This window comes from Solanum pennellii, chromosome 7, assembly GCF_001406875.1.
Source record: "Solanum pennellii chromosome 7, SPENNV200".
Lineage (NCBI taxonomy): Eukaryota > Viridiplantae > Streptophyta > Magnoliopsida > Solanales > Solanaceae > Solanum > Solanum pennellii.
Window position 1 is genome coordinate 4,471,904 of NC_028643.1, and position 15,463 is coordinate 4,487,366.

General features: G+C 33.9%; 1 protein-coding gene and 1 pseudogene across 1 annotated transcript in view; both read right to left on the reverse strand.

Annotated features, from left to right (window-relative positions):
• Window positions 1-3,694: 3,694 nt before the first annotated feature.
• On the reverse strand, window positions 3,695-14,684 carry LOC107024753 (annotated as a pseudogene).
• Window positions 14,685-15,214: 530 nt separating this feature from the next.
• LOC107024754 overlaps window positions 15,215-15,463 on the reverse strand; it is a 10,666-nt gene continuing 10,417 nt past the window's right edge. The window contains exon 4 of the mRNA XM_015225724.1: window positions 15,215-15,439. Within this exon, the coding sequence (XP_015081210.1) occupies window positions 15,215-15,439 (225 nt within the window). The remainder of the gene's footprint in view (window positions 15,440-15,463) is intronic.

Genomic DNA, 15,463 nt, shown 5'->3' on the forward strand with positions numbered 1-15,463 from the left:
TATGTTTACATGACAGAAACAATCAAAAGCACAACAGTTTACTGCTTTAACTTACCAAAGATTTGGTCAGAGTGGCAAGGGTTAACCTACATCAACATTAAAATCTGAATTTCGACCAAAATAAGTTTCTATAAATCAATTCACCAAGGAAAATAACAAATTCATCAACTATAAGATAAACTAAATCAATGTATGACAAAATTACCTGAATCACAAAAAGAACTCTTCTTTATCAAAGTTTTTTTTACCTTTTTAAAGCAGATCTGCAGCCGTTTTCAAAGTTTTGAAAATTTCACCTCCAATCTGCAGTGTTTAAACTACAATACTCGATCAACACTCTCAAATCTCTTGTATAGAGCAAAACGATTTCAAATAGAGTAAAGATTAAGCATCAACTATGGAAGAGCAAGAAGATGGTGGTCTTCCAAATTCGTACACTCTTCAGATACAGCATTCATCAACTCCATTGTGCCTTTGGAGCGAGATTTGATGCTAGTTCTCTTCATCCCTTGTAACTTGAAGGTAGGTTTGGAGAATGAAGTGGGTTTTCTTGGAGGGTTTTCTTGGAGGGTTTTCTTCCCCAATTTGTCGTTTTGGTCTCAGCCGAGTGCCGGCGAGTTTGGGGAAATATGGGTTGCAATCGAGTACGATAATACCTTTTATCTTTCTCGTTTCAAAAAAAAAAAAACACAGAGAAGAGAGAGAAAGAGGAGAAGGGGCTAATTTATGTTTTACGCTTCAATGGAAAAAGAACCACCCTCGGAGGAAGGAGCTTCTTCCCCAATTTTATATAACTAAATTGGGGGTTTTTTGTTCTAGTGCAGGCATAAATTATATATGCTTAAAACGTTATTCCCAATAACGTATTAGAGTTAAAACGTAATTTCCAGTTACGTATTATTATTAAATTATATATGCTTAAAACGTTATTCCCAATAACGTATTAGAGTTAAAACGTAATTTCCAGTTACGTATTATTATTAAATTATATATGCTTAAAACGTTATTCCCAATAACGTATTAGAGTTAAAACGTAATTTCCAGTTACGTATTATTATTAAATTATATATGCTTAAAACGTTATTCCCAATAACGTATTAGAGTTAAAACGTAATTTCCAGTTACGTATTATTATTAAATTATATATGCTTAAAACGTTATTCCCAATAACGTATTAGAGTTAAAACGTAATTTCCAGTTACGTATTATTATTAAATTATATATGCTTAAAACGTTATTCCCAATAACGTATTAGAGTTAAAACGTAATTTCCAGTTACGTATTATTATTAAATTATATATGCTTAAAACGTTATTCCCAATAACGTATTAGAGTTAAAACGTAATTTCCAGTTACGTATTATTATTTAACGTCGTTAGCAGACCGTCCCTTTTCTCATTAAATTTTTTAAAATAAAATAAATTTTTTAAAAAATAAATAAAGTATAAAACGTTACTGTGAACCACGTTTATACTAGTTTTGTAAACAAAATTAAAAACATACTATTTTGGTGAATTGATTTATAGAATGACTTATTTTGGTCAAAAATTCAATTTATTACAAACAAGGATTGTGGTTTAATAGTAAGAACTCCTGCATCTTTAACCAAGAGGTCTCAGGTTCGATTCCCGTTGGGTACATAATCATCTTTGTTAGGGAGTGATTTACCACCCAATGTGGAATTTTCCGCGAGAATCCAGATTTAGTTGGGCTCCAATGTGGGTACCGAATAACAGATAAAAAATTTAAAAAAGTATTTAAAATTTATTGGCAAATTACCAACACAAATTTTTTGTTACTAAAATTACCAACCAATTGCCAATGTATGAATCAAAAAATGAAGAAAAAAATTTACTAACTCCTTTTCAATTCGTTAGTAAAGGTACTAACGATATACTAACCAAAAATTAGTTGGTAAATTTACCAACGGAAATTTTAGGGTCATATTTCAAAATTTTGTAACAACATCTTTGGGTGTTTACCAACTGATTTTTGATTGGTAAGTTTACCAATATATTAAATTAGTTGGTAATATTTATCGACGAGCTTTTTAGCAACAGATTGGTATAAGTTGGCATTTAATTGGTAACTTAATTTGCCAACCGATTTGATCAATTTACCAACAAATTTTTTTATTGGTAATTGAGGTTCCTTTTGTAGTGTTTGATTTCTATTACTATATATCATCCTCTCTAAATTCATTTATCATATTATTATTCACTACGTTTAACATTCAGTCCAACAAAAAGATTGAAGCATTTGTCTTGGCAACAAGATTTTGTCTTGCACTTTCCTAGTTGTAACAAGCAAGGTGGATCACCTCTTCCATTAATCTAACTTGTTTATCTTCTATCACCATTCTTGCATCTACTCTCTTGCTAACTGCATTATCAAAATACGTATTAATTAACTCGTTTCATGATAATTCAAATTCACAATCTAAGAGTGGGAGGTATGATAAAAAATGCGTACCATCTGAATAATCTCTCTTGTTAAGTTAAAAAACAAATGATTTGGAAATTGTCATAAAGCGAGTAAATAATAGAGGATTATTTATCGTAAGGACATTTATGTAATTTTCGTTTCATGTATGGATTGTATATTTTAATTGTTGCACTTGCTAAAAATAACGGATCCTAGATATAGTTGTTAAAAACTAAGACGTATAATTAATTATTGATTTTTTTAAATCTTTTTAACTCAATAAATGTGGCCAAAAAAGAAGGTAATATTAAATTGAGACCAAACAAAAAATAAGAATATAATTTAGTCTAATGACTTTTCTAGTTAATGTTTTTTTATGAGGGATGCAAAAGAAAAACATAACAGGTTAAATGGATCGAAAAAGTGTATTAAATGTTTCAACTTATAAATGTGGATTGTTGTATAATTTATACTATTTAATTCCGTTTCTTTTTAGTTGTCACAATTTTTTTTTTTAGGGTTAAGATACGATTTTTGACTATTATTTTAATATGTTTTATTCATCGATCATATTGATATGGAAAGAACGACAATTTATAATATTTTTTTTTGTATAAGTTTTTAATATATTTTGTATATTTATAAGTTATGCAATAAACATTGCTGCAGAGACTACCTGAGGCAAAACCAAGGAGGATGAGAAGCCATAAACATTGATAAATGGATGTCATCTACACAAACCAAAAGCAAAAAATGAAAAGAAAAGAAAGAAAGAATGATCATAATTAAAAAAAAAAAAGTTATTGACAAAAATCAGTTATTTTCAAATGGTTTTTCTTAAAAAAGATTATTTTTTCCGAACATTTAATAAAATTCAACAATACAGAATGAATTCGTATAATCTCTACCAACAACAAAAAGAGAAAACACATCTCGATGTATGCTTAAAGCTATATTGTAATGAATGTAACAAAAGTTATTTGTATAATAAGCTATAAATAAATAATTAACCTTGAAAAAAGTAATTGAAGCTTCAACTAGGTTTTACTATAGTATCTTTTGGTGAATAATGCATCATAATTATGAACTTAGTCATGTTTAAAGTAAATAAAGCATCATATCAGGCTATCATCTTTGTGCTAATTGTTCATCTAAATGAAAATTAAAAGCAATTTAGCTTTTACATTATGCATATAAACATGCAGTATCATACACTAATAACCATCAATAGTAAAGAAAAAAAAAATCTTTGATTCCACTCTTCAATGTTGAAAAAAAGAAAAGAAATTGATAAAAGATGTCCAAATGTATGGACAATAATTGTTCTTCATTGTCAAGAGGGAACAGATACAATGTCATTACACAACACAAAGGGTAAACTGGAGATGATGATGATGATGCATTAGAGTTAAGCCTAAATCCTCTAAACTATATATGTATTAAATTTGCTAAATCCTTCTGTTTTCTGTCCAAGAAAACTGTATACACCATTTCGTTCTAATTCGATATCCAAAATCTCTGGATGTTGTGTTTAGCATCTCAAAAACCAGGGCATCCAAACCCCTGGATATTGCAGTGCGATAAGACTGAAACATGTGATCTGTTCAATAAGCATGAAAGAAACGAATTATAGACAAAGCCAAACATATTTCAATTAGAAAGACCTATAAATAGAATATCAGAGCAGAATTGGTTGTTCCAGAACATTTCTATGAGAAAAGATCATTGTGCGGTTGAAGGTACAATTTAACATAGTCAGCTTTGCATTATGCTTTCAATATATCAACGTTATCCTCTTCTCGTCATAACTCAGACCAGAGAACATACTAATCTACTCAACATATGCACAACTTGTCTTAACATTTTAAATCAGGCCACAGTTTCACTTCCATTCTTTCCCGTTATGTTGATTTAGTGGAGGCATTATCGTCCTGTTGATTGGTCGTAGGAACTAGGTTAGAAAGCAAACAATAGAACTTTACCTTTGATTCAATTGGAAAATGTAGAGTGGTCGCATAGAACTTCATTTGTCAGAATGTGCTCTTTTAGCCCTGCGACGTGTGTGGCTTGTATGGTGTCTATGTGAATGCTTCTTTGGCTTCTTACTGCTAAAATGCATAGGACAATCACATTGAAGTTGCAAAAGGGAAGAAAAAGTTAGAGCTACTCCAAATAAAAGTGTAGAATCATGGTTAACCAAAGCAAAGTCGTGAAAACTAACCGCCCAAAATCTGATACCAAATTCAGAAGAAAGATCACAGGTAAAGCCAGCAAAGCTGAGGCCTGGAATAAATACAAAAATGAGAATGACTAAATGTTAAGCCAAAATATCATAAGAACTAGAACATAATCCACCCTCATTCAATATCTGATGTTAAATTTGAGATTACTACGATATAGCATTACATACCAGATACCAAGCCAACTCCTTTGTAGCATATGGCTTGGTGATGTGGTGATTCTTCAACATGTGATGGATGTTTTCTTGAGCCTTCAAAACCAAAAGCAACAATGATCCATATAAGCCGATTGTCATCATCCTTTTAAGACTAAGAAAAACTATTTTCAAGCATCACAAGAAGAAGAAAAAAAAAACAATTCCTGAAAGATAAATGAAATACTGAAGTTGAATTGTACCAACACATTCGAAAAAAAGGTTTATCATTTTAATTGAAAAAAAAACTGAGTATGCTTGAATTTTCTTTCCCTTAATTGAAATGAAGTAGCCATATTAGCCAAATTCTGCATCATTCAGTGTTACATTCCCCAATAGTTTTCACAATTTTTCTCAAGGTAAGTCCTCAAATCGTCTTAGCTTTAGTAAACAAATCACGTTCGAGGTATTCTTTAAAAATAATTAAATGTTCCTACCAGAAGAAAGCCAGAATAAACTTAGATTTTCACCTAATTATAATAGTGCTAATCGGAAAATCAGAAATACCAGGCAGCCATTCTTGAACCCATCAGCGGTAAATTGCTACTTTTCCCCCCTTTATAGGTGTACAGTAAGGGCATACTTTTAATGAGAAAGAGAGATTGCTATAAAACTTTTGAACTCCATTAAAATTATTGTTCAATATTAGGTCAGTGTATAATAGCACGAGAAAATCCATATTGCTATAGAATGAAAGCTAAAAGCCTAAAACACATGAATGGGCAATAAAGCTTACATTTCCCATGTATTAATTTTTGTTAACAAATTAAGTTGACATGCAACCAAAACTGGTGTAATATAAGGGAAAGGCATAAAATTACTCCTAGATTAGTCAAGGATTATCAGTTACAGTTTACACACTAATACTTTAAAGGAGTCCTATGACCCCCCCCCCCCTAGACTATTTTAAACTAATACTAGTGAGAAGCACAAAAAGTGTAAATTCTTCATTTTATAATATTTCTGTTATTAAATACATACATACATGCATATATATATATATATATGTATATACTGTATTTTTTCCTCCTTTCTTCCATTTTCTTTTCTCCTCTGCGGTGAAAGAAGCTGGCAAAAATGAAAAACAAAGGAAAAGAAAAGAAGCAATCAGCAACAATGGGAAGAGAGATTGTGGAGCTATTTGAAGTGGATGGTGGGGCTCGCTGGTGATGAAGGGGCCAATCGATGTCAGGCTGTCGGTGATATATCGGCAAGGAGTGAAAAAGAAGAAAGGGAAAGCAAAAGAAAAAGAAATAGAACAAAAAGAAAAAGAAAAAGAAAAAGGGAAAAAAGAAAAAGTTATTTTTTTTATCAAATGTAAATGTGTCAGGTGTGTGTACTTCTCAATCCAACACAGATATGAGATTGGCATTTTAAGGGTGTGTTTGTTCAATCTTAAAATGGTCCAGGATGATCATAGGACCTTCACAAAGTATACTCTAAATGAGACAATCATTTGAAGCAAGTAACCGTACATCCAAATCCTGAATTGATGGAAAAAGAGAACAAGGTGTTAGATGATAGCATATTCACCAGAATACTACTGTTATTCTGGTCTTCTAGGTATGCACCTGTTGAATGCCTTGAATCGGACCCGTTACAAACAGAAAGGACGGGGGTCTCGCTGCCCGGTCAGCGAGTCGGGGGGTCCAGGGGGGCGACGCGCCCCCTGGCCTGGGGGTCCGGGGGGGCGGAGACGCCCCCGGCCCGACGGTATACAATGTTGTTGTATTGGGCCCTTAATTATGTGTCAATTCTGTATGTTGGGCCCAAGCCTGTAAGGGCGTAGCTTAGCACTATATATAGATGCTATGGCAAACCCTATTCTGTAATTCTGTTCTCGCCTCTCCATAATAAAACTGCTCTCCCTCTTCCCCGTGGACGTAGCCAATTTATTGGTGAACCACGTAAATCTGTTGTCTTGTTTTTCGCGTTTATATTTTCTCGTATTATCTCAAATTCCGCATAACAGCACCAATGCAAAAATCCTTTACCTCACACCCACATGGCCCAGCTATTTTATGACAAAAAGAACCACAGCACGGAGTGAGAGAACAGGAGCATGTGTATCTTTCCTTTACCTATTTGATGTCTGCCTCGCTAAGCAAGAATACACCAGTTTCTCTAACTGAGACCAAATCAGAAAACACAATAAACTAGAAAAGAGGCCTCTAATTAGGTCTCTTATTGATCTATACATCATTAACGGTTAATTGTTTCTTGCAAAGCTAGGTTTGGCTCATGATGATCCACTCACATTATAACAAAACATGAGTTTTCATGCAAATAAATTTTTCTTTATAATTCTGTAAATTATCTCATTAATTTTATTTGAAGTCCAACTTCTTTCATCTCTCCCTCATTCCATCTTGACAGTTAACTTGTCCAACAAGTTCATCCTCCATTCCTTCCTCCAGACAGTGAATTCCACAAGATAAAATCACAGTCTTTTTGTTGGTAATGTCGAGGCAATAGTTACTGTAGGATTGTATTTGTAATAAAAAGTACGGGCGGGAACAATTCTAGATCTTACGTGATAACAAAAGAAAATGAAGGGAGAAAACATCAAGGATGACACATCAAAAGTAAAGCAGCATTAACATTTAACAGGAGACCAAGATAGAGAAAACAGAGAGGGGGAAGAGACATCATGCCTGGTGATGATATAAACTGACAGTTTTCTTGGCCTTCCTATAATGACGATGAACTCTCTTGGTGTAAGGTTGCAAGAGAATCCTTGCTTTGTCAATATGAGGTTTCATCACCAGTGAAACATGGTCAACATAAGGGTCTGCGACTTTCCTAACTACCTGCCAAATTAGTAGGCTGATATGAATAAACCATGCTTACCATAGTCACTGAACATAGATGGTAAAAACAAATATACCTTGACATAGGGTTGGATGACCTCCTGTGCATTCATAATATGAGGTTCCATAAATTTCTTGGATTCGTGATAAAGGTGGATAGTCTTAGTCTTGAGCCTCTGCATATGAGGCCCGGCATCACGAACAAATTCTACTAAGCGCTCTTTCATAGATGGGATCCATTCCTTCAAATGAAACAACAGGGAATCAAGGAATAGTTGAACATAGAGAAGAAAAGCATAGTATACAATGTTATTTCAATTCTGGGAATGAAAAACCAACAAAAATCTGAACTATAAATTATCATCTTTCAGACCTATGTATATATTTAAAGCATAGAGGAATGATAGGGAATAACTGTGCAAATATAGGGCATACATTAAGAAGGGGGAGTCAAGGTGACCACAGCGACAAACTAGATAACAGAACTAAATAGATGGACTGTCAAAGAAGAAATGCTTCCTTTGGTAGAAAGGAGAAACTAAAAAGGAATGGCTTACTGTTTTAAATGAGTGAATATGAGGCTCCGCCATCTTTACTACTTCAGACTTGGTCTCCAGGGCCTGAAGCAAGCATTTGTTAAAAGGACTGACATCTATAATGCAGAATTGATATCTCAAGAATAATATAAAGTGTTTTATCAGAAAAAATCGAAAGAGTTTATTTCGTTTTAAAAGATTTCGACTTTGAGAAGTCGCCACTTAATTTTTTAAGAAAAATTAAGAAAACTTGTTTTCAAATAATTCAAACAGAAAAATCGTTTGAAAACTTTAAAAGGGTTCGGGGATTCTTATTAACGTCTTAGGAAGGTTTTGAAGGCACCTAAGACGTTCCGCTTAATGCGGCTTTCCGGCAACTAACCATTTGACTAATATATTTTAAGATTTGGGAATTTATATTTAAAGTTAATCTTCCTAAATCTAAGCGAACTTGCGAATTTGAAACATTTATCGTTTTGAAATTTAGTTTAGTTTTAGGTTTGATAAAATAGAAAGGCGTTCGACGGGGTTGGAGTTTTTCTAACTCTAAGCTAACAACAATTGCACGAAAGCATGTAAACAAGTAAGAGAGAGAGAGAGAGATTTGGGTCCAATTTTGGGTTCTGTCCGCCTTGACCGAAATTTGGACCCACCTGCTTTTGGGTTTTAGATTAGGACAGGTACAAGAGAAATAGGCTGAAAAACCTGAAAATCGAATGGGTTAAAACCCAAAAGCAGGTGGGTACAAATTTCGGTCAAGGCGGACAAAACCCGAAATTGGACCCAAATCTCTCTCTCTCTCTCTTACTTGTTTACATGCTTTCGTGCAATTGTTGTTAGCTTAGAGTTAGAAAAACTCTAACCCCGTCGAACGCCCTTCTATTTTATCAAACCTAAGACTAAACTAAATTTCAAAACGATAAATGTTTCAAATTCGCAAGTTCGCTTAGATTTAGGAAGCTTAACTTTAAATAAAAATTCGCAAATCTTAAAATATATTAGTCAAATGGTTAGTTTCCGGAAAGCCGCATTAAGCGGAACGTCTTAGGTGCCTTCAAAACCTTCCTAAGACGTTAATAAGAATCCCCGAACCCTTTCAAAGTTTTCAAACGATTTTTTTTTTGAATTATTTGAAAACAAGTTTTCTTAATTTTTCTTAAAAAATTAAGTGGCGACTCCTAAAAGTCGAAATCTTTTAAAACGAAATAAACTCTTTCGATTTTTTCCGATAAAACAGAAATGGCGACTCCGCTGGGGATTTTGCACGTGGAGGAGACGCGAGGGGGGGGGTTTCTGGAAATTTTCTTTCTTTTTTCCGTCTGGTACAGTCCCGTTTTCTGCTGGAAATTTCTGTTTTTTGAGGGAATTTTCGCGTCTGGGTTGGGAAAAGGAAGAAGGGAGAAACGGGTTTGGGGTTGGGTTATTGGCATTGGGTCGGGTAAGTGGAAAGGGGTTGGGCTGGAGTGGAATGTTTGGGCTGGGTATTCTAAGTTGGGTCGGGAATAGGGAAGTGGGCCGCCTGGGAATTAATTGGAAGGGAATGGGCTAGCTGGAATTGCTGGAAATTTGGGAAAAAGAAATTTGGGCATGGGATTTGGACTTGGAGTTGGAAAAGGGGCCCAAGATTGATTTCCAAATGGTGTTTTAGAGGAAAAGGTAATGTTTTGGATTAGTCAAGTTAAATTAATTTAAGAAATTTGACTAAGATTTAAATAAAACAAAATCATATCAATTAATCAACGAGCTTCTTCATTTTAACAAAGTAAAATAATTAATTTTAATTGCAAGCTGACGATAAATATATACACATATATATATATATATAAAAACCATAATTTAAAACTATATCAAATTAGTAGAATACTAACTAAAAAATAAAAATCCTTTTGAGATAATTTTCGAATATTTACGGAGTATATATGAAATATATTTTCTAATTATAAAACTATAAAAGTCGACAAACATTACTTAAACGACTTCGGAAAATATTCGAATTTTATATATATATAAAAAAAATTATTCTAAATTGTCTGGGAATTAAAAAGCTCGTGAATTAATCGTATCAAGGTGGACAAAATTGGGTGTCAACATAAAGAACAAGCATAATTTGACCTAAATGAAGTACCAACTAATAAGAAGCATTAGCAGAAGAACAAGACCTTTTTTAAGGTCAGATCCAAAGCTGGCCTTCCGTGCTCAGTCCAGTAAGTCATAACAATTGACTGCACAATCACAATAAGTCAAGGAAAATGGATAAAAAGAGATACTGACTCCCTTATAATATGCAAAAGAATAAGTATAATCACCCGAAAATGTACAAGATGAACAGCAAGCCAAGGTGGAAGCCATCCTTTTTTAACCTGGTTTCACAACAATAATACACTCAATCAAATTCCAAAAAGTAGAGGACATGTGATCCAGTGAATAGTTAATTGATTTTGCTGTTGAGTCACACTGTGATTTTATCAAGTTGCAATCAGTTTTTTTCTTGTTATAAAATATCAGAACCCCCACCCTAATTGATCCAATGGGAAATAGTTCACTTGGAAAAATAGAAAAGAAAAAAGGAGGATTGAAAATATGTCAAGAGTAAGAAGCAGAAAGAAATACAATATGATATTTTGGTCTTCAAGGTCGACTTTGATTAGTTAATGCCATCACCCAGAGTTTAGATGGAAGAGAGTATAAAACCAGAGGATTGGAAACTTACAAGAGAAAAATGGAAGAAGAGAGGATAAGAACCTCATTGCAGTAGAAAGACATCATTCTAGATAAATATTTCTAGATATATTTGAAATCAATGACAGACTAGAAGTACAAGTAGAAAAAAAAAAGATAATTTCAGAAGTACTGATTCTACCTCCTCAAGCTGCTCAGAAACAGAAGCAGCCTCCAATTTAGCCTTCATCATTTCTTCCTGAAGCCACCAAAAGTATTAGTACCCTCAGCTAATCAGTATTTCCTGTACTCAAAGAAACTAAGTAATGGAAACCTCTGCTACTTGAAGAGCACGTTTGGTTTTACGGATCCTCGCATTCTGCTCCTCATTTATCCGTTGTAGCTACATCAAATATGCATACAATACAAAGTGATGTCAATTCCTAAGGAAGTGTTTGAGTGAATGCAAAAAGGATTATATTTGTAAGTCCCAAATATGAAAATTCAAGTAAACAGCACATACACTTTCAAGTTTTAGATTCAGTTCATATATTTTCTTCTCTGCTTCATTTGTACTGATTTCAAGAAGATTTTTCTTCTTGTTTTGTGCTTCTGTTTCCCTCCTAAGAGCATCTATCTGCACATCAACAGAATATTAAGGAATGCAGCATAATATCTAAACAACAAAGCCAGCTTAAACATAACTAACCTGTTGTTCAAGTTCAGTTGCACGAACATTAGCCTTAGCAACCAGCTCTTTTGCATTAAAGGAACCTTTTTCCTAGCGAAGATAAGTATGTATGAAGTTATGACCACTCTAGAGCACATAATTTTCTCTGTTTTTTATCTGACTGTCTGAATTCTTTAGCTTGCTCAGATACTAAAAATGACCACTCTCTTCAAAAGGTGTATTTCAAACCTGAAATAACTGAAGTTCACTTTGTAGAGAAGCCAATTTGGCTAATTTCTAGTCAACCGTGTTCTCCAGCTCTTTGATTTTTTCATCCTTCGTCCTCAGTTCACGAGTACTGTCGTTAATAAGCGACTCTTTCATCCAAAGAAAAGGAAAGAAAATTAAGTTGTTAATTAGAAGGGAGCTATAAAAACAAGGGGAAACGACAATAAAGAGGAATGAATTATACTTTTGCACATTACCCAGATTAGTGGTCGTTACACCTACATTAGGTCAGCACTTGACTGGAGCTTATTAGTTTGGTTAAAGATTTCATTGTAGGAACAAGTAACAGATTTGAAGAATATATACTTTGTTCGAAATCCTTATTTGTTCCCACAGGACAAATTATTGAGTACTGGAATGGCATGGGCTCAAATAGACTGGAATAGATAAAAGAGGTGCCGTATAGCAAAGCACAACTAGTTTCGACGCATAGTTGATTGATTGAGATCACTCAATAATTTTCCAACTAACAGAATAGCCAGATCCGAAAAAAGAGAAAGGGCTAATATAGTTGACAATAAGATATCCACAGAAGTCTAAACCCCATATAATTGATATTCTAAATAGTTTTATACTAAGAAATGTTCCCAACAGCAGCAAATAATTGTTCAGTTCTTCGGTTCTTCCTAGTAATAAAAAAATGCTAAGATCATAATGCATTCCTATTTTCTATCTCAATTACAGACCTTTAATCAAAAGGTCAACATTCACTCAAATTTAATCCATAGAAATCCAATGCACCAAGGAGGCTCGTTTGGTCAAAGCATAAGTACCACAATACATGTATAAAATTTATACTTTGTTTGGTTGTTGATCTTCAACCTACACAAAATTGAGTATAACTTATACCATGTTTGCTTGGCTTTTTCCTGATCTACATAAGATTCAACATGCTTAATCCTATGTTTGGTTTCTTCTTTCCTTGGTGGTATAACTAATACATGCTACATGATACAATAATAACATACCCCGTATAATCACTAAATCAAAAGACAGAAAGCCCTCATCATACTGTAGGCTAAATTGTTATTGAAAAAATCTTTTATTTTTATTTTTATGATAATTGTGGTGTCCAAGCTATCTTCCACGGGTCACCTCCCACCAGCAATAGGTATCATGTAACTCGTTCCACCATGCAAGGTCAAATGAGAAAAAAATCACATAATGTCTTTGTCTTTACCTGAACTCATGGTTCTCAACCCACTTCATTCATAACTAGGTCACATTCTTGGTGCAAAATTATTATATTTTAAAACTTAAGATTTTTTAAATTACAAATGTATAATTGAAACAAATAAGATATTCAATAAAGAATAATCTCGATATTGCAATCCATGTAATACTATATCATGTATAATTATTTTATTGTTTTGAGTAAACAATTCATAAATAACTGATTTATGCATAATTAATCCAGGTATTACTAATCCTTGCATTTCTAATCTTTGCATAGCTATTCCCTAGACCCTACATAAGAAATCCCTACACTGTTAATGCCTAAACAACTCTAAACCAACGACCAAACAACCACTTAGTTTTTAAATAACTATATCTAAAAAAGTAGGAAACTAACAGGTTTTTAGAAAACATTTCTGCTATACTAGGACCACACAAACAAAGATATGTTTCTTTATTTTCATTCCTCCTGCTACATAGAGCAGAGAAGAGATGGCAATAATCAACCCAAACCCGCCCAACCCGTCCAGTGCTTCTACCAATTAAATCATGACCTTTTGTTGAGTTGACCTAGTAGGTTGAAACCAAAATAACTAATCAATCAATTAGGTCATAACAGGTCAAAGAAGTTTAATCCACACGATCAAAAATGTAACCCAATTCACAAGCAAAAAAAATTAGAATAAAGAAATTACCCTCCAATCTATTTAATCAAATCAACTAAATTGTCTATACAACACAAGATACTCTCTCTATTACAGCAGAAGTATGAAATAATATTCTAATACTCATTTCTTACCTCTTTGAAATGATAAAAGTACTAACATAACAACACATATTCTTATATCTACCTCATTAATAAGGAATTACTTTCCACTTCATTCAACATTCATCCAAACAATCTAAAGAAGAAATATGTGATGTTCTCCAATTATTTTGTATTTCTCCAACTTTTCACCAGATAGGTTGGGTGGATTGTGCAGAAAATTGGGTTATGCAAGGAAGGTTGGGTTACGACTGTTTGACACATTTTGACTCAAACAATTTTTTTTAATGACCGTGGTGTTCAGGCCTGTTTTCATACATCTCGACTAATTCCACGGAATACCTGACACCTCCCACCAACAAGAGGTACCAAATAACTCTTCCACCAAGGCTAGCATAAATGGAAAGAATCACTAGTGTCTTTTGTCTCCACCGAATTTTGAACCTATATACACAACTACATTTGCTACCCCTACAACAAAGGAACTACAACACATCTTCAGAATTTTAGGTGCTCTTGAGAGATCAAATCAACACTGATATTTTCACATAAAATTATCAAAAGAATCAATCTTTAACTTCACCTTAATCTCAAATTAGTTCTGGATGAATCATCTTACACCTGTTTCACTCTACTTGGAACAGAAAACAAAAAAACTACATTAACGAGTAAACCCCAGATGATAAATTTCCAATATACGATAAACCCAATTCCATTTTAGAGTAAAAAAGCACAAAATTGAGTATAGAGAAAACCTAAAATGGAAATTTTGGAGTTGGGTTGGTCAAGTTGGAGTCTGATAGATGAATCTGCATCTGCATCACCAACTCCATTTGATGAAATTGTTGTCAAAATTTGGAGAAATAAAAATGAATACAGAAGCAGTTTCAACAACGCCATTTTTGCACTCTTGACCTTTCTTTTTTTTCACAGAGAAAATGCAGTGACAGTTTTGGACTATTTGGGTTTTTCTAGATTCACGAGTAAATTGAGCCATAGCTCTGATAAAAAAGTCTTCAAATTAAAATTGGTAAAAACAAAGGTTGAATTTTTTTAAATTAGTGATTAAGATAATTTGACTCTAAAATGTAATAGCAGTGACAGTTTTGGACTATTTGGGTTTTTCTAGATTCATGAGTAAATTGAGCCACATGTCACGGACTTTTTGATTCGGACAATACTCTGTGCGGCACTTGACGGTTTACTCACGATTCTTGCTCGTTCTTGCAAACTTAAGTAAGCCTCTCACTCGGATCGCTAAGAAAATAAGAAGGAAGACAGAATATTGGAAGAAGGAACTTCTATTACTTGCTGAAATTATTGGATGCTTTACAAGTAAAATGAACTACTATTTATACTACTCTAATGCCTAAGAGCTAGTAAATGCTACACTATACAAGTTACTAAGGCCATGCCTACAAGACATGCTTCTAAGTCTTCCAAAAAGGACTCCTAGATGCTCCTAGTCTGCCCCACGTTCTGCACAAGCCTCTCCAAGCTTGAAACTGCCGCCCCACTACTTGTTGTAACAGCTGTAACGGCTGTAACTGCCGTAACAGCTGAAACTGTTGTAACGGCTGCCTCTTCAACTGCTGCTGGCCCCCTTGCCTGCTGGCCGGCTTGGGCAGTCTGCCCCCTTGCGCCTGCTGCTGGCAGCCTGGTTGGGTGGCGTTCTGCCTGAATGGATGGCGGGACGTCACA